Source organism: Myxocyprinus asiaticus, chromosome 34 (assembly GCF_019703515.2).
Source record: "Myxocyprinus asiaticus isolate MX2 ecotype Aquarium Trade chromosome 34, UBuf_Myxa_2, whole genome shotgun sequence".
In the NCBI taxonomy this organism is placed as follows: Eukaryota; Metazoa; Chordata; class Actinopteri; order Cypriniformes; family Catostomidae; genus Myxocyprinus; species Myxocyprinus asiaticus.
This window is the reverse complement of record NC_059377.1, coordinates 31,147,508-31,168,376: the sequence shown is the minus strand read 5'-3', so window position 1 is coordinate 31,168,376 and position 20,869 is coordinate 31,147,508. Positions and strand designations below refer to the sequence as shown.

General features: G+C 37.5%; 1 protein-coding gene across 4 annotated transcripts in view; it reads left to right on the top strand.

Moving 5' to 3' along the window:
- LOC127425482 (chondroitin sulfate proteoglycan 5-like) overlaps positions 1-20,540 on the top strand; it is a 30,867-nt gene extending 10,327 nt beyond the window's left edge. The window contains exons 2-7 of one of the 4 annotated variants that reach the window (XM_051671538.1): positions 2,381-3,260; positions 6,097-6,285; positions 9,758-9,833; positions 10,917-10,973; positions 14,860-14,985; positions 19,411-20,540. In XM_051671538.1, coding sequence (XP_051527498.1) covers positions 2,381-3,260; positions 6,097-6,285; positions 9,758-9,833; positions 10,917-10,973; positions 14,860-14,985; positions 19,411-19,701 — 1,619 coding nt within the window. In that variant the 3' untranslated portion in view covers positions 19,702-20,540. Of the gene's footprint in view, positions 1-2,380; positions 3,261-6,096; positions 6,286-9,757; positions 9,912-10,916; positions 10,974-14,859; positions 16,510-19,410 lie in introns of those variants that run through there. The other 3 variants (XM_051671537.1, XM_051671539.1, XM_051671540.1) reach the window with 3 other exon arrangements.
- The last annotated feature ends 329 nt before the right edge of the window (positions 20,541-20,869 follow it).

Genomic DNA, 20,869 nt, shown 5'->3' with positions numbered 1-20,869 from the left:
TAATTATTTCTCACTGTATTCTTTTCCTCTTTGTTACTCTAGTTTTCCCTTGCTTTGATAGTGAATTGTTTAAACAAGATATGTGAAAAATCTCTGTTTTGTTTTCCGCCCTTTGCACACCAAATAATTGGTTTAACTCATTGTTTCCAAACAATTTTTCATTGTTTGCTGCTGATTCTACATGCATAAACATCCATTTTAATTATGTTCTAACTGTCCACCTTGTTAACATATCTGTAAATAATTTGATTTTTGACTATCCCTATTTAGAGCAACTTGAGATAATATTACACAATATTGTGAAATAATTCTAGAGATCCTATCAGAGATTGAAATGAGGACAAATGGACTGTATTTCCATGTGTGTTCATATATTCTATATATGTATAAAAGGGGACTATATTAGACTCTTTACTCCTGTTGGCCAACTCCAAAGAACAATCAATTAGGTCAGTGAGATTTTGCAGTTCTAAAGAGGAATTCCCCATTGTGTGTCAGAGGTTTTCGTTGCCCATCTCTCTGTCTCTCCAGATTGACCACTGCAAGTCTCAAACCTTACCAAACCTACAAACCTTAATCCTAATCTCAATCCCAATTCTGGCCCAGGCTCAGAGGGGTGCATTAGTAAATCAGAGCTCCTAATCCATCTACCACAAGCCGCTTTGGAAAGAAATCTGGGGCCTCGGCTTGCATACAGCACCGTATAATTAAGCAGATTTGTGCAAGTGTGTGTGATACAGAGTTTATTCTGTGTCTTTTGTTCTCTCTTTGAAAGACTGTAGAGTTACTAAATTTGCAGTATGGTTATAAGATTTGTGGAGATACTTGTATCCTGCCTGGATTTATGTCTATATTACAAAACCTTCTCAATTGCACATGCCTAGGGATTAGAGTTCACCTTCATTATGTGAATTTGAACATAGTATGTAATTAATAACTGAATCATTACCTATAGGAAAACAGAAAACAGTAAGGAGAGAAATAGTGGACTATGAATTCTCAGCATTGGTTGGCAGCCAGCATTTTGAGCACTAAATCTTCTCCATTTATAGACAGTTTGTTTAACTGTGTACAGATGAATATCTGAGCTCTCGAGATAACTTTCTAACCCTTTCCAGCTTTATGCAAAGCAAAAATTCTTGATTGTAGGTCTTCTTTTTTTTAAGGCATGGACCACATCAGCAGATACTTCTTGTGAGTAGCGCTCTACACTTCTTGTAGAGTCAAAGTAGCTCTAACCCACACCTCCAATCTCATTTAATTAATTGGAGGCCAGGTTTGCCAACTCCTGACTTTAATTAGCTCTTATTGATGTCTTAAGCCTAGGGGTTCACTTACTTTTTCCACAGTACTGTGAATGTTAATGGGATGTGTTCAATGAAGACATGTAAGATTATAATTGATTGTGTGTTGTTAGCTTAAGCACATTGTGTTTGTCTATACTTAGTTGTGATTTTAATGAAGATGAGATCACATTGTAGGACCAATTAATGCAGAAAACCCACTAATTTCAAAGGGTTCACATACATTTTCTTGCCACTGTACATCTGTTGGAGGCATGGAACTCCAATATGCAGATAGGGTGGAACTAATGTTAATGCTGTTTTAAGATCCAATGAAGCATTGATTCTGATTGGACAATTGCAGCATTCTGAGTTCAAATACAGTATTTGGTATAATGATCACTTAACTGTACAATGGACCATTGTCCCAGGCAACTGATTTACGTATAGCTGTGATTAATTTCATGTCTTTGTATTACTCCGTATTTCTTCTCACATAGTAAAATATTTTCAAATAAAAATAATTTTTTCAGTTTAATTTATTTATGTTTATGTAGTTTGTTAAAAGGGTTAAACATTGCATGTTCTACCCAAAGTAAAGATGACCTAACAGGAAAGGACTTTTTCCCCATTGTGCAGTTAAGACACTTAACTCCAACTCACTCCAGGGTGGCTTTTACAGCAATTAGTGTACTGTAAAGGTGCCAATATACTTCCAGCAAAATCAAAGAAAGTGTGTTATTTCATTTCGAACAAAATCTGGCCAAACAGGTGTTTTTGAGTTTGTTGCGGTGGTTCGAAACTTTCAGGAAAAAATTGTGCTTTGTACTGCCATTGGTCCACATGATAGGTGGATGTGACCCAGTGCTCCACCTACTTTGATGCCAACATCTTTTTCCAGTTAATTTCTTCACTCATTGGAGATCAGTCAACATGAACTCACTGGAGTCACCACCCTTTTATACACCCATCTTTGCAGTAGTATGATTTACATTCTTTAAAAAAACAACAACTATACAAAACTTTTTTAATGATCTTAAATTATCAGGGACAACAGCGTGCATCTCATATTTCTCTTTTTGTTTATGATTTTTCAGGCAGTTTATTCATCTCCAGTTCTACTCACACTAACGCTTCACACTCAAAGAGGGTGGGGCTTAAGCCTGCACTTCCTGGTGTGGCCACACCCATCACCCTGGCTCAAACTCACTATTGGAAACCACAAGCTGGGGAGGATTCTGGCAGCAGTGGAGAAAGTGGGACCTCAACCAGTGCAACCATTAACATCAGTGCTGGTTCTGCTGAGCGAGAACACCTGATTGATCTGATACTAGGTGGCATGGCTGCCAGACTGCCCACTCTGGCTGAACCCCAGACACGTGGCCAGCCCCAGCTAAACTTCAATAAGGAGGTCATTGATGACAGCGCCCCACGTTGGAAGAGCGAGAGACTACAAGCAGATGGGACATTGTTAGAACTTGACCCAATGCATCCAAACACACATTCTCCTCGTTATGATTCAGCCCATCCCCAACCAGAGGATATTATCACAGTGAATTTTTACAATCCTCCTCCCCATCATATCATCCCCGATCCTCCTGCTCAGGCTCACAAGCTCCAAGGAGGAGATCCAACATCCTGGACACTCTCTGACTTTTATGATTATCTGTCACCTGACTATTCCACCACCGAAGTTTACCCTGATGAGAGCCAACCAACACCTCCTGATATGGAAGATGAAAATGTCCGTCTTGTTGCCGGTGCTGTGCCCTCTAACATGAAACCTTTTGCCTCTGGTGATGGTGTGTCTGTAGGTTATGACTCTGCAGGAGCATTGGATCTGGCAGACAACTCAGGTTGTCTTCTTGGATTTGTACGTAGCAATGGCACATGTGTCTCGCCATGTGAGATCTACACCAGTTACTGCTTCAATGGAGGACAGTGTTATGTGGTTGACGGTATTGGTGCTTTCTGCAGGTAAGATGCACTTGTGCAAAAACTGACTGAATGAAGCTTGCAATAGAGAATCACTGTTTGACTGTTGTTTGGAGACCCAGCCAAAAACTTAATTGGCTTGGCTAGACTAGCATCAAAGAAGCATAAACCATCCTGGACCAGCAAGGAAATTCATGCTAGTGTAAATGGTGCTTGACAAGACTGGTTACTTGTGCATAACCATACATGTATAACATTAAATATAAAATGAAATGATACAGCAAACTCTTATCTTTCAAAAAGAAAATTCACCCTACAAATGTTCTGAGAGCATCAAAATTCTGAAGTCTGAAGATCAGTCCTTTGGTCATGTTCATACATGTCCACTGTGCATCTGTTCATGGTGTGGGATTATGTTTGTTTTACATTTTCAAGAGAAGCTTAGTGCTAGTCTCTAAAATGTCCTAAAATCAAATATTAGGGGATTGAAGATGGATTGAGCCTCAGCTGAAGGCTCTCCTTGGGAACAGTAGTAAACTGCCTACCATCAGCTATCTTGAAACTGGGCCAAGCTCATGCTAACATGTGTAATGGGCTAACCGGGTCAGGCAAGCATTTTTACACTGTAGGTCAATTGTCAGAGGTTTTATAGGAAAACTTTTAGGCTGTCCACTAAATACTGACTTATACAAGGCAATAATCTAAACCTACAATCACCCTGACACTGTTTTATAAATATTATATAGATTTTATGTACTGTATGATAAAAGAATAGGTCATACAAGCCACAGAATTGATGTTGGTTAAGTTGTCCAACACTTGTCATAAAGTTGCTGCTGGTTGCATGAAGGCTAGCTTCTCAGGCCGTTGCTATAGATTTGTGGAATATTTGGTGACATAACTATGCTTAAGTGAACCAACAGTGTACTTATTAATTTCTGTTGGAAACATCAAAGATCATTGGCTGTTGCCTTTAACATGCTTGACCCAGTATGTGTAATGCAGATGTAGAGGAGATGGAATAGAACAGAGCAATTCCCCAAGCTTTTTATTTGGTCACAGGTCACTAATATCTTCCTGATGAAGCCCAGGGCATTTCTCGAAAAGATTAGGGGTGTAACCCTTGTGTCTTGGCCAGATTTTCCCATTAGCCTCTATCCATCATGGCTTCCTAATAATCCTCTATAGTTATGAATTGGCTACATCACTGTACTCTGCTGTACTCCATCAATAGCTGTTGTGTGGTGAGCATTCTGTTGCATGGCTGCCGTCAAATCCTCCAGGTGGATGCTGCACACTGGTGGTGGTTGAGTAGATTCCCCCGCTACTATGTAAAGTGCTTTGAGTGCCTGGAAAAGGAATAAATCAATTAATATAAATTATGAAACCAACACACAAACCAAATTTTGCTCGGCATTAGCACCTTTCAATCAGGCGCTGGACGTTCATGTCTGGCACATGCCGTGGGGCTAACTTGTCAATCGCAGAGAGAGAGAGAAAAGAGGGTGACAGAGGTATGCTCTAATCGGTCTACATAAATAGGGTCAGTGCTGTTACAAAGTCAAGGTTTCCATCTGTAGAGGATCTATGACCTATTAGATGGAAAAAAAGACTGTACATGTTTGCTAAAGGTCTAAATGTCCCCACAAAGATAGTAAAACCTGAAATCACCTATATTAGGAACCAGCCAATGGTCGCCACAAGAAAAATGGCCTAATAAACATGCTAAATATTGGAAAATCTAAAAATGCCAAAAGGTTTATGTGAGGTTTAGGGGTAGGGGATAGAAAATGTAATTATCTCAGAATATCAACAATATAAATGTGTGTGTATGTGTGTGTATGCTGCCCAGCCCAATAACTTACACCAAATGGATGTGTAGTAGTAAACAATAAAATTGAGTTTCCGGTTGACCTCTTTTTTAGGCTAGAGAGTAAGTATGGCCTACATACAGTATTGATCAGCCTTTAACACACTGTATGCTCTCAGAAGCCTCTGGGTAAATTTAGTGTGTAAGTGTACTGTATGTGTATACAGTATTTATGACTTGTGCTTAACCAATATTACACCACATGCCTTTAGTCTGATGAACAAAGTGTCACTAATAGTTAGTGATGCTTGCTAAGGTATTTTTTTATATGAACAACTGGCCAATCTCTTTGGCCTGTAGCGCATTTTTAGAAGCTGTGTACTTCATTCTGACCATAACTTAGGCGGTTTATTCTCACTGGAACAGGCACAAATACAGAAACACAAATGCACATCCTTGACAAGGCCATCTGTCCAGTGGTGCAGCTGTAAGCTGTATGAGAGGCTAACCTTGCAGTCGAATTCTTGTAATGATAAATAAGTCAGCAGGCCACACTCATAAACTCATAGTGAAAAAAAATACTATCATCCCACCATCTATAGCATTTATCACTCACTCTCTTTCATCTCTGCACAGATGTGTGTGTCATGGCCAATTTGTTTGGATCCCAGTGAAAATATCACAAACAGCGTTAGGCAACATCTTGAATCCAATTGTCTCTTGTATGACCAAAAACATGCACACATAATCCCCTTTGCATTCTCTCTTTCCACAGCCAAATATTCTTTTTCTTTAAATATTTCCCCTTTGGAAAAATCACACAAAAAAAAAATTTTTTATTGTTTCTCCTAGATACCAATGAGATTAAAGGGATATTTCACCCCATAAAAGGGTTAGGGTTATGTAATGAAAGTAAATGTGGACAGAGGTTCTAGTGATGCAGACCCCTCCCAAGTTATATAATAACATATAACATCTCTTTGCATAGTGAAATTAGGACAGTTAATAAACGTGTGTCTTCTCCAACACCTCTCTCTCTCTCTCTCTCTCTCTTTTGCCCATCTGTAGGTGTAATGTGCAGGAGTATATCTGGAACAAGGGATCCAGGTGTGAATCTGTCATTTCAGACTTCCAGGTGATGTGTATGGCAGTGGGTGGGGTCACCATCATGTTGCTCCTCCTCTTTATGGTTATCGTCTTTTTCTCCAAGAGGCTGCACCTGCTTAAGACCGAAAACAGACGACTTCGCAAGCGCAGGTGAGACTGTTGCTATAATAGCAGTGATGGCTACTCGGATTTGATGGTCTACAGTCCTAGTTTCAGATTTGACAATTTAAATATAAATATTAACTGGTTGTGCTGAATACATTTTATCGCAGGCACTGTAGTACAATAAAATGTACAGTGTAAACATGGGATTTCACCACAATGATATGACCCTTCTTTCCTGAAAGTAGGCCAATCTGACAGTGCAGCACAAGTGTGTGTATGTGTGTGAGGGTGACCTATATACTGTGCAGCCAAAGGCATTTAAACACCAGTACAAGAGCGGGGTGAGATGGCAGGCAGACAAGTTAAAGGGATAGTTCACACAAAAATGACAATTCTGTCATCATTTACTCACTCTCATATTGTTCTTAATATGTATGTTTTAGTAAATGATGACTGAATTTTTTTTTTGGGTGAACTGTTCCTTTAAGAGAAGGGAGCAAAAGAAGGAGAGGAGAGATAAATAGAAAACAGAAAAGAGAAGTGTCCAAGGGGTTTGAGTAGTTGAATAGACAACTACGTAGAAGGAGGTGGCAAAGGCAAGAGTAAATGCATGACAAATGTGTATATTCTGAACTCTGTGCACTCGGTACAGTTTACATCAGCACCATCTGCTGCAGGTAACAGCTGTGTGTTTGGTGCACACACGTACAGTATAGCAGAAACGAGATGATAGTTTAATCCAGTACATTCAATACACCAAAAATGTCTATTCAAGCTACTTTCTATTTCTACTTGGCACTTAAACACATCAACCTAAATATAACATATAGGGAATGTTCTGAGTTCAATATAAGTTGAGCTGTATTGACCACATCTGTGACATTCTGTCTATTGCCACAGAAAATTATTTCAACTGAGAGAGTTTGTAAAAACATGCAAAAATAGGGTTTACAGAAATTAATTTACAATGGAAGTCTATGTGCCAAGGCATTGCACCGGGATAAACATGAAAGTATAGCAACACGACTTAAAACATTTTAAATGTGTACATGAGTGTAATGTGATGAAATCACTTGCTAATAGATTTAGCATTTGTGCCTAAATCCAATCTAATCAAAAATCCAGTATTTCAACTCTGGTAAACCATGATATGTGCAAGGATGCCATAAAGGGACTGTTTACGACTTTTATTCCCAAAGAGACCAACCAATCAACAAAAAGAATTTCAAATCAGTACAATACAGGCATCACATTTTAGCTAGCCTCCTATCCCACCATTAATTTGAACCCTAGAACGCATATTTCGGTCAAAAAATTGCACAGCCGTCAATCATTTTTACATGAAGTGGTACTGCCACTCCAAGTATTCCTCAATAAATTTATTTGACCATGTGAATTGACTTTTTTAACATTTAATTGAATATGTATTTTTTTACATTTTAAGAGAATTTGCATCACTATCCCTAGAATGTATATGTGGGTCCTGTTTGACCCATAAGTGTTTATAATGATGTTTAATGCATTTAACACTGGTATTTCTCTTGTAATACATTGATTGTTTTAAGTTTCCATTTGTCATGTAATTACATGTTAAATACCATGTTCATGTTCATGTTCATTTTTATGTGTCGTTTGCAAGTATAGCAAGTTGTCATTTAGTCTATGCTTTTATCCAAAGTGTATGGCATTATGGCCATTACAGGGACAGTCCTCATAGAGCAACCTGAGATAAGATACCTAGTTTACAGCAAGTTCACAATGGTTATAGCTCCTGGGCCACATCTTTGTGTGTTATAACCTGCAACTTTTTTTTTTTCAGTACACCTCACCACTCCCAATAACAATAGAGCTGTTCAGCCGTGACGTCAATTTGAGGCGAACCTGAAGTTTTTGAACTTATGTGTAAAATAAGGTCTGTGGTAAACATTACTTGATGATACACAGACTTTTTGTTCTACAACATAAATTACACACAGTCATACCTCAAATGTGAATTTTGAAGCCACCGTGTGTTTTTTCAAAAAAGTGTATAATTCAATGAGACTTTAAAATTCACTTTGAGGTATGACTGTGTGTAATTTGTGTTGTAGAACAAAATGTCCACATATCGTCAAGTAATGTTTACCACAGACCTTATTTTTCTTATAAGTTCAAAAACCCCATTATAAAAACTCATAGGAAAACCCCGAGGGAACCCATAGCGAATTAGACTTCCGGGTTTTTGGACTACAAGCTGAACAGCTCTATTATAGCTATATAGAGAAATATAGTGTCACATAGCAATATAGAGTACATAAGTTTATCTTTTTGTAAGTTTATAACTAAATGTTTTGGGGGGGGGGGGGAATTATCCTAGTCCATTGTACTTATATGTATGTGTTTGTGAGGGCAGAGATGTTATTCAGCCTTTTTTTTTACATTACCCAAAAGACAGAATTCATTTTCAATGTGTGTTGAACTTTTCAGGATTGAGTAAAAGATATATCAACCTTTTAAAAATGTAAATTGTAAATGAAATTATAATTACAGTTAATTTGTCTTGAAAAAATATGTGGTTTTGTAAAGAATATGCATCTAAATTTCACGTGGGTCTTTTTAGATGTACTGTATGTCAGTAACCTTTAGTACGTTTCCCTTGTCAGTGCTGGGTAGATTACTTCTGAATTGTAATCTGGTACTGATTACAAATTACATGCCTAAAATTGTATTCAGGAATGGAATCTCTTGGATTATATTTTTTAAAGTAATCTAATCTGATTGCTTTTGGATTGCTTCTGACCTAATTGTTGTTTATATGATGTCACAAGCATTTGACTAGGATAAGCTTGTACCATTTGGACATTAAGTTTAATGGGTCAAAATATGGGAATTGATCTGATTTTGTTTGTGTACGTTTTTTTTTTTCTTACTCCTGCAATTTTTGCATTACAAACAGCATCACTTCTGTTAACATGATAACAGATCAGGCCAGTTATATTTGTGAATCAACGTCACAAAAAAGCCGCAAAAGCGCATTCATGTACATTTTTGAAGCCGAGTACAAAAGCAATTAACTAAACTAAACTCAACTTTACAGCACTAATCCAATCGGTTATGAATTTATGTGTGGATTACTGCTCCATCTTCAGTGTAATTATGGCTAGCGGCTTGTATCAGGTCTGAATGTACAATTCCATTTTATATACATACATTTTTTATGTATATCAGCTGTAGGCTAATTTAGAATTTAAAATAAAAAAATATTTAATATTTAACATTAAAGAAGAATTAGAGGGATATATAAATTATGAACAATTTCCTGCCTTTGCTTGATTAATATTTAATCATGTAATCCACAAAAAAGTGACTGTAATCTGATTATTTTAAAATGTAATTTAATCTAATTACAAGTACTTGATTTTTGTAATCTGATTACATCATCCAGATTACATTTAATCCTACTCAGCACTGTCCCTCATCTCATTCCAAACCCTGATGTTTTCCATTTATACGTTTTTCTTTCTCTGTGTCTCTGCAGCAAGTACCGGCCACAGTCGGGGCAGCTTGTCGATAACTTCTCGCTGTCTACCGTTGCAGAGGGCTCTCAGGCAAATGTAAGGAAACTGTGTGACACCCTGACTAATCTCCCTCATGCCCGCGCTTTGGCTTACTATGATAACATTATTTGTCAGGTAACTTTCCTCTCCTCTCTTCCCCTCTATTCTCCACTGCGCATGAGTACGACTGGAAGTATAAACTCTGTCTCTCTCTTTCTGTATGTCTCTCGACACAGGTGGTATAATTTCTTTCTGTCTTTTCTTTTGTTTTCTTGCCATGTGTATGAGATCTCTAATTTTCTCTGTCCCCCATCTTCATCATAAATATGGAAAGAGTTCAGACTGATCACACAGTGAATTTTTTAACAGTAGGCCGAAAGCTTTGCTGCTGAAATTCAAATCACTTCCCCCCAGTGGCCAAAGCTGGAATTGTTGTTAAACGTATGGGCATGTGTGAAATGTCCACAGAGTGGTGCCAAAAGCATATAGTATTTTAAGTTGAAAAAAGATTTAATAAGTCAACAGGAATGCAAATTGTATTTACTCTCCCCCCTAACCCCATACCCCAACCCTAAACCTAACCGTCAGTGGGGTAAAATGCCATTTTTGAGTGGAAATGCAACCTCCAAATTGCGCTAACAATTTTTTTATGTGAGCATGATTCCTTCGTGGTTCCTACAGGACCAGAACCCATGTCTTGGAGGTTGCTAGTGGTAAATGTGTTTATGCTTGTACTGATACAAAAATGTCTGATGGGGGATGGTGTTGTCAGTAATTCGGCTGAATGGGGTTGATTTAAGGGTACATGAACTATAAGGAAACAACATATCAATTTCCAGTGTGATTATGTTTGAAAATTAGAGATACATTGAGAGATTCTGGCATTTTCCTTGCATTTTCCTTTCAGACTGTTTACCTTGACTCACATGCCACCCCCAACAACCCCCCCCCCCAACCCCCACTTTGAGGTAGGCAAATGGTAGAAAGAAAAATTAAACTAGATAATCCGACGCTCCTGATAACACAGTGAAAATTGTAGAATAACAGCTTAGTCAGTCGATTATTACACTCATTTTTAGGAGGGTAAGGCAACATACTAGTGGTAGTAGAGTAATCCTCTCTTGCCACCCCACTCCTTAGAAAACCATGAGCAGATACACGTGGGAATATAAACCCAAAGAGGATCCCTGCAGTGAGGTAAGATGACACACAAACTGACCAAAAACTGACATCCTCCAATCACTCTTCACTTTTGGCTCTTTGGTGCCCTGCTTATTCAGAAAAACGCTTTAGAATCCTGCAGCTTCCTTATTGCTCGCCTTGACAGGTTAACCATCGTAGTTCAAACTTCTCCTCTTCTCGAGCTTCTATCCTTTGAGCACTCATGACATACCAAACTATTATCAATCAATAATAGATTTAATAGTGTAACTCAGTGGCATAAAATAGTGAAGCTCCTTAGCAGCCTTTTTTTTAACCTTAATTTTTCTGCTCTCTTCATAGAAAACTTGATAGCTCAAGTTCATCTTAACATCTAGCATAACACTTAGCTAACCAATGAAATGTAGTTAACTTCACCAGTTCCTAATCCCCTCACATTATCCAAAACACTAAGGGGCCATTCAGACCGAATGCATTCTTGTGCTAAAAAAAAGCTAGACTCAAGGCAACGAATAGAACAGAACGTAGGCATTTTTATTTTTTTTTTACCCGACACAGTGTCTAAGGCCAGAAACATACACAGATGTGAGCACTTAGCCAATGCGCGGCTGAACATGCTTAATGTACATTCTTGCGTGACTGTGATGGAGACAAACCTCAGTACTCAAGGGGGCGATAGAGTAAGTCTTGATGTGTTATTATTCAGGTAAATTGCTTTAAATATATTGACTTTAATTTACTTGCCCAGCAAAGATTTTTCAAACTGTTACGCCACCATGACAGTAGTTGGCTTGAAAGAGAAAACTCACCATATAAATGGACAGTTCACATTAATGTCCGTTATAGCGCCACTTGTGGCAACGTTGGTGTTATTGCGGTCTGACAAATTTTGGAACGCAACAACACATTAAATTGTGCTTGCGTAGCTAGAAGCATCTGCGTACAAGTATGTTTTGGCCTTAAAAAACAGCACTCCTGCAAGACGCTACAAAATCAGCAAGATGCCACGTAAAGGTCAGAGACATTCGTCTAGTGCATGTTTACATAGAAAGACTTTTTGACTGACACAAAAACACATTTGGTGTGAATGGCCCCTAACACATCAAGGAGTCAGTTTTGAAATTTGTCTTGATTGCTGTGTAGCATATTCCATGATTTCATAATCTTGTAGAACGGTGAAATTTACAAAAACAACTACCTTTCGGTACTCATGACTGTCAATTATTGTGTTACTTGTATAATGGGTTTAGACGCATTTAATGGAACAGCATTCATTAGTTAATGTTCACATAAACAAACACATAATCAGTTGGAGTCAATTCAGTGGGCCACACAGGCTGAGCTCTTTACAGTGAACAAAGATGTTAAAGGAATATTCCATGTGCAATACAAGTTAAGATCAATCGACAGCATTTATGGCATAATATTGATTACTACAAAAATTATTTTTGACTTGCCCCTCTGTTTCTTTAAAAAAAGCAAAGATCTGGGTTCCAGTGAGGCGCTTACAATGGAAGTGAGTGGGGCCAATCTGTAAACGTTAAAATACTCACTGTTTCATGTCAACAAACCCTTAAACCCTAAAATGACTGTAAAAACTACGATTTTAACTACTTTAAAACTCAAATAATACGTAAGTTTTAACAGAAGAATTAATTTAAGAGCTTTTATAAAATTATAAGCTTGACATTTCTGCCTTTTAACCCTCCAAAAATTGGCCCCTTTCACTTCTATTGTAAGTGCCTCACTGTAACCTCCATATTTGGTTTTTTTCAAGAAAAGGAGGGATGAGTCAAAATATTATTTTGTGGTAATCAACATTATGCCACAAATGCTGTCGACTGAGCTGAACTTTTGAATCAGGAATATTCATTTAAGACCTGCATTGCTTCATGAGTTTCGTCACATTCGGTGCATTCTCTTTGCTGCCTTCTTGAGGTCACCTTTCAGAGCAGATTACCATGACTAAATGTTCCACAGACTCATAGCCATTGCTCCTGTCGAACCTGTAACATTTGATCTTTAAAGGAGGACTAAACTGCTGTCTTAACCACCCAGCGTCATGTTACCCTGCTGCCCTGAACGTTATACCATGGCGAACGTTGAACTTAAACATCAGACCCTGTTCTTCAGCGCTTTTGATTTAAAGGAATAGTTCACCCAAAAATGAAAATTCTCTCATTATTCACTTACCCTGATGCCATGCCAGATGTCTATGACTGTCTTTCTTCAGCAGATTTCAAATAAAGATTTTTAGAAGATAGAGCTCTGTCAGGTCCTTATAATGGAAGTACATGGGTGCCAGCATTTTGACAGTCCAAAAGTCACATTTAGGCAGCATAAAAGTAACCCATACGACTCCAGTCGATCAATGAATGTCTTCTGAAGCAAATCAATTTGTGTAAAAAATTAATCGATAATTAAAACTTTATTAACTTTTAAAAAGCACTTCCTGCCAACAGCGGATGTGAAGCCTGAGTTCATGCGAGAATTCGGAAGCAGTACTTATTTACAACAGAACAGAAGAACAAATGTCACGCGAGAGTTCGACCATTTCAAACTGCATCAGAGCCCTGGATGGAAGCGCTGATTTAAAGTTAAAAACGTTTTAATTATCGACTTGTTTCTTACATAAACCTATCGATTCGCTTCAGAAGACATTCATTGATTGACTGGAGTCGCATGGATTACTTTTTATGCTATAGTTCATTACCCCAGTATTTCAATAGAGGAATTGGCAATTTAGGATTAAAGATAGATTGACAGCTTCACTGTGCAAAGGAAGGGGAAACAAGGCAAGAAAAGGAGGGATAATTGAGGACTGGCAGTAGAGTAATGAGAATATCTCTAGGTGTTTAATTGTCAGACTAATTCTCCCCCTAGGAAACAGCATTTTCATATTCTCACTTTTGAGAATATGATAATTTTTACATGTCTGATTTTTAGCAGTATGATTAAAGCTGTCTTCACCCCCACCACCCCCCTCCCCGTGCCCCCCATGTACAATCACTGACTTTGTGTTACACAGAGGGATATCACAGGTAGCAAGGCTTGTGTTTCTATGCCTAGCATTAGTAAAATAGGCTGTCACAGCAGTACACTTTGTATCGTATAGAACACCATAATTAATGAGCATTGCTTAACAGTGCCAGATAATTAGACAAGGTTTACTGGTAGTGGAATATTATGCTTATAGTGTGCTGAAGATATATGGTCCTTTATTTCTTGCTACATAGCATTAGTACAGTCCAGATTTCCCTTTAAATTTCTAGTTGTGGATTAGTTTATACTCTGAAAATCAGCATTTCCTCTGTTGAGCTGCATAGAGCAAAAACTGAATCGAGATACATACGCTCATCTCATGCACTCTAGACAACTGACATCCTCTGTTTTGTTTGTTCATTTTATAGTCCTCTAAAACCCTGTTTACAACTTGTGTTAACATCTGGTGGTATGATCACCGGACATAGCTTTGGACAGAGCTAAATACAGGTTTAAACATGGTGCAATGCATATTAGAAACACATTTTGATCCAATAACTTCGCAGTTGTAGTATACTTAATGCTATAGACAATACCAAAGAGCCACCAACTCATGTAACACTTAATCAGTGTGCCAAAACAAAGGTTTTATACCAGCTTGATGCCACTTTAAAGGAACAGTTCACCCCAAAAAATTATAATTTTGTTATTTACTCACCCTCATGCCATTCTAAACCTTTAAAACGAGAATTGCTATTGCACATACAACACTGCATGTACATAGTCATGAAGGTTTGTATGTAGTCAAAAAGTGGTAACTGGAGACGCATTCGAGGCAGTGTTAATTCCAAGTGTAAGATGGTTGGGGTGAAAGGAAAAGGTTTTGGCATTGTTGTTTGCTCATAGTAATCTCAGATTGTGTTTGTATGTTGATCCACAGGATGACAATGCCAAGGAGGAGCCAGTCAAAATTTCCCCTAAAGAGGACGAGTCTCTGAACATCCAGAACTCACTCACGGCAAAACCTGAAAAGAACAAGGCTGCCAGTGAAGACAATGCAGAGGAGGTAAACTCACTGCAGAACAACATGAACGTGTAGTACCACCCATTTGCCACAGGCTGGCGCTGTGACTGTAACAAGGCTCACTCACCAGACGTTCCCCCATGATTATTAAAATTCCATAATGGTCACAAATTAAAGATCCCATGAAATCGCTTGACGAGTGCAGTTTTCTGTGCTTTGTTGATGTATTTTCTATTGACGCAGGAAGTTTGGGCGGGACATATCGAAGCCAGAATTGCCAATAGACTTTAGCTTTGTCACAGTCATTAACCATGATTTGCTACTAGCTGTTCAGTTGCAGGGGAGAGCATTTGATTGGAAACAAATCTGTGTAGAGCAACAGTGCCTGCCCACTTTAGGAAGTACTATCCCCATTATTTTTTCATAGGGATTTCAGAAAATCTTTCATAAAAGAGTTCAAAACATGAACCAAACCAACTAGCTCCAAGGTGAATCACATGATTACAAACTTTGATCTAACATGGTGATCTACCTTGCACCCACCTTTAGATGGTGAAAATTTAGGCTTCAAAACACACAACCGAATCACGGAACTAGCATGCTAACCCATGACGGTGCTCTGTCACTCTTGTAGCGATAAGAGTACCCTACCAGCACATTGGTGTTACCACTTTTACCTCGTCTTTGCTTGCTGTCACTGCTGATGTCATGCTGCATCATGTTTATGTCAAGCTTTGTTATGCTATGTTCCGCTAAGTCACACTAAGCTATGAGACGCTTCACCCAAACCCAAAGGTTTAGCCTTAGGTTTACAACCTTTGATCTTGTACCTTCAATGTGACCAACACCTTCACCTTCTAAACTCCTCCTTGTCCTGCCTTACTCCAAGTCAGCATGCATTGGTATTCTTTCATAAACAAGAAAATGTTTTATGGGAAATAACATAGCTAATTAGACAGTGTTAAAAAAAAATTCCTGAAATTTGTAGATGTTTGTTGACTTATTCAGTGAATATGTCTAAGTATACATTCAAATACTGCTTGGATTGATATTTATATGCAGTATCATACTGCTTTAAACTCATGTGTCTTGAAATTAATTGATTTAGAATTATTTTGATGTATTAAGATTTTTGTTTTTGTACATTTTTGGAGATAAAGCAAATGAGAATAAAGTCAGTTTGTTTGGAATAAAACAGTTGATCAGTACACAAATGAGTGCTAGTGTATTCCTGAACTGCACCACTCCTGTTCTTACTCCTTCACTTTTACTGCTCCTCTTACACTTTTGCTTTGCTCCTGTGCATGGCTTTAGCATTCCTGTGGTACTGCAAACCTTACTGGACATTTCACTTTCATAACAATGCTTTAAATATGAAAATAGACTGAATTTACATAGTGGGTATGTATAATTTGGAAAAAACATAAATACTTTCCATCACATTTTTATTTGCAACTGCAACCAGTCCATTCTGGCTGTGATTTGGTGAATTGGCTGATTTCACAAAATAGCAACAAATTCATGTAATTGGCAACAGATTACAATAAGTTTGAATTTGTTAACATTAATAAATGCATTAGTTATCAAAAACTAACAATGAACAATATTTTTTACAGCATTTTTCAATCTTGGTAAATGTTTATTTATGAAAATAATATTGTTCATTGTAAGTTGATTTTAGTTTAATATTTATGTATAAAACTTTTTAACATTTTAAAGAATTATTAGTATATGCTCAAATTAACATCAACCAAGATTAATTAGTGCTGTAAAAGTATTGTTCATTGTTAGTTCATATTAATTAATGTTGTTAACTAATGTTAAATGAACAGCCATCCCGGATGTGAATGACTTTCTTTCTTTAGCAGAACACAAATGATGTTTTTTAGAAGAATATCTCAGCTCTGTAGGTCCATACAATGCAAGTGAATGGGTGCCAAAATTTTGAAGCTCTAAAATTCACATAGGTCAGCATAAAAGTTATCCATATGGCTCCAGTGGATAAACCAACGCCTTCAGAAGCAATCTGATAGGTGTAGGTGAGAAACACATCAATATTTTAGTACATTTTTACTATAAATTCTCCTCCCTGCTCAGTCAGTCTCCACTTTAACTTCTACGTTCACATTCTTCTTCTTGTGTTTTTGGTGATTCCAAAATGCATATGCCCCCTACTGGGCAGGGAGAATAATTTCTAGCAAAAATGGACTTAAATATCGTTTCTCACCCACACCTATCATATCACTTCTGAAGATATGGATTTAATAACTGGAGTCTTGTGGATTACTTTTCTGCTGCCTTTATGTGCTTTTTGGCACCCATTCACTTACATTGTATGGACTTACAGAGCAAAATATTCTTCTAAAAATCTTCATTTGTGTTCTGCAGAAGGAAGAAAGTCATATACATCTGGGATGGCAAGAGGGTGAGTAAATGATGGGAGAATTGTAATTTTTGGGCAAACTATCTCTTTAACAAATACAACCTTATTGTAAAATGTTACCATATAATAGCATGGTTAAAAAACATAACGGAGTGTCTATTTACACTAAGTGCAAATAGCCCCTCTTGTTGGCAGAGGCTATTTACACTAACTCCGCCCACCACTGCGCTAACCAAACTCAAGACAGCCATGACTGATTTATTTGGGGTCAACTGCTGATCAAATGAAGGCGGGCATATTTAAATTTTTCGCGATGGGGCAGAGTCATTAAACTGGTTAATGGGTTAGACATTTAGTGGATTAAGAGATTGGATAACTAAGTGACTGTTTGCACTCCAATAGTCTGGTGGAAACACAGGATTTTACAACAAACTGCACCACCAGGTGCAGCTGTAGTAGCTCTGGGTGTAATGACGATATGCGTATGTGTTGTCATGCTGGAGATCTGGGTTCAAATCCCACCCCTTGACATGCTTTTTCCCATGTCTCTACTCTTAATATTTCCAATAATACTACTTATAGTAATAAATAAAAGAGATTTCTCGCAGTGATTTGGTCACAGTGAAGATCAGGGAGTTGAGATAAGTATTTGATCCAGATAAAATTAACCATGGTTTTACTGTAGTAATATTGTAGTAACCATGTGTTCTGATGTACTGACCATGGTGTTGCTAAAGTAACATGTTGTTAATAGTAGTTAACAGTAACCATGTTTAATTTTGTGGTTACTATGATTTTATAAGAAAAATACCATGGTGATACTATGGTTACTGTAGTAAAACCATGGTTAATTTTTTTAAGGTAGTGTTAGGGGTAGGGGTTGGTGTAGGGTGTCTGTGGGACTCCAAATAAACAATAAAATGATGCAATGATGCCACTATACTGTATGTTAGAATTTAAACAGGGGTGTTAGAGTATCTGCCACTATTTGCACTAGAGTGCAAATAGCATCTAAGGCTATTTGCACTTAGTGCAAAGAAGATGCTTTTTGTTGCTTTTTACACTTAGTGCAAACAACATCTATCGCTATTCGCATTTAGTGCAAATAGCATGTGCCAAAATATAAATACACTATATATGTCAAACTTTACTTTTTCTAAAATATGGTTTATATTTTAATATATAAATTGATATGTTTAGGCCTATGTTCTAGTGCTAAGTGTATTTGACAAACATACTACAAATACAATAATGTCCAACCTCATCTTTGTTGATAACAACTAGCTTTCTGTTTAAAAACACTGGTGGAAAATGTATTATTTGGTTACTAGCCTTATTAGTTTTGATGTGCGTAGTTGCAAATCTGGCATATTAGCAATAGAATTTGTGGATATAATTGGGTGTTTTTTTTTTTTTTTTTACTACTAATGAACCAAAATGTTTGCCACCTATTATGTAAAAGTGGCAAGGTTTGAAAAGCTGCCGGAGTTTATCTATTGAATTAATTATTAAAACAAAATTGAAACATTTACATTTTAATTTGTGACTAATGCCAGATGTCTGCAAAGCAATTATAAACAGACAAGATTGAAGCTAGCAATGCTTGACAAGCACTAAGTAAATTTGACTGCTGGTAATACTGAAAGTACAGCCCTCTGTTTACCAGAGCTTACACAGACCTGATAAGATCCTGAAGGCTCTTACTTTCTCTTGAGCCATAATCATCTTATTCACAGCATGTGCTGGTGTGACACAGACCCTATTTACAATTATGGTCAATTGCTCTCAAAACATTGACTTGCTACTTTCCAATTTTTACTCTGAATTTAAATAATTTTATAGTGCCAGCTAATGAGAGAGTCTATTTTAGTCATAACTGACACACCTTACCCATATTTAAAAACTTTTTTTCAATTGTTTATATTTTCTTGCTTTTTCTTTGTGTTTGTGTTGTATCTATGTGTAATTGAGTCTTATGTGTGCCCTTGTCAAATATTTCAATATCTATACCTATATTTGTGTTATTATGCTTGTGTGTTCTTGTCCCTTTGCCTTTGTGTGTGTGTGTTTGTGTACATGCCCAGGGTGGCGTGACCATCGACTTAGAGTTGCTCCTTCCCAAAGAGGCGAAAATGCACCCTGAGACAAGCCCCCCACTGCACTACAATGTCTTCCTCTACAAGCTCCCCAAGTCCCCCAAAAAATCCCCCGTGCTGCGCCGGCTTCCAGGCAGATCTGGACAGGGACGGCCTCTGTCCCAGCTCTGCCCCAGACGCAGCTCCGAGTCCGGCTACAGCCCCATTAGCACACGCTCCCTACCAGATGTGCTCTCTGGGTCATCCAGCCCTCGCATGGGCATGGCTTACACACCTTAATATTGTGGAAGCCTTCAACAATGACTGAGATGAAACTGATGAACCTGAAATGACATGACAAATTACACATTCACATATGTGTCTTGATCATTACAATTTAAAGAGAAATCACTTGCTAATGAAACATGAATTGAGGGTTAATGAGAACACACACCAATAATCCATGGCAAGCATATACTGACATGAATTGGGACACATTTTACAAGCATTGGCCTTGACTCATGTATGACCGAAACAAAATAGCACAGCAGCATGATAAAGAAGGTTAAAGCTGATGTGTGTAATGTTTTCGATGTTAAAATTATTTCTCCTATCCCTGCTAAATAAAGTCAACTATAAGTAAGCCATTTGTAGGTTGATTTCACCTAAAAGTGTAACTGTGGCTCTGTGACGCTATTAAAACTTTCTTCTTTTTGAGCAGCCTGCTGTCGATAGCAACATGGTGTGAGTTTTGAGCTGGACTATCTGTACAACCAATAAAAAACATATGGTTTGAAATTCTGTATGGTAACGTTAGTGGCACAAAAATTACACACTTCAGCTTTAAAGTAGATCATGAATTAAAAGATGAAGTAGCAGTATTATGCAGCATGAATCTTAAAAATATAAAAGGAAAAGTGAAAAGTGGAAAAACTAGTATTAAACATTACAGACATAAATGTGGATCTCAGATATGTGTAATGCCAATGCCATGTTTTATGTTTTGTCAAACAGCACACAAACCTGTACACATTCAGGGAAAAGAATCAACTTGATAACTATTATAATTAACAATGTGCGTTTATGTTTTATGTTAGATAATTACTTTCACTAAGAATAAAGAGTTTTAGAATTGTTGACATTGCTGCCATTATTGCTGATTCTTTGGACACAAAAAGCTACTTAAGCATTGCGTTGTTGTCTTCACCCTCTGTAAAGACAAACAGGCAAGACATTTTTTTTTTAAAGCAGAGGTTGCTATTTATTACAATTCCATACACTGTGTATCAAAATACAACAACACAAAGTCAGACCAGTGAAGGCTGAATTTGCTAAAACTTACTACACGTTTTTCTACACAGTTCTTGAACATGCAATGTGCTTGTGCTATTATAAGTGATTATACACTGCCTGGCCAAAACATTTTTTGGATTTAAATAAGCAGATACTTAAGAGCCTATGATTGGAT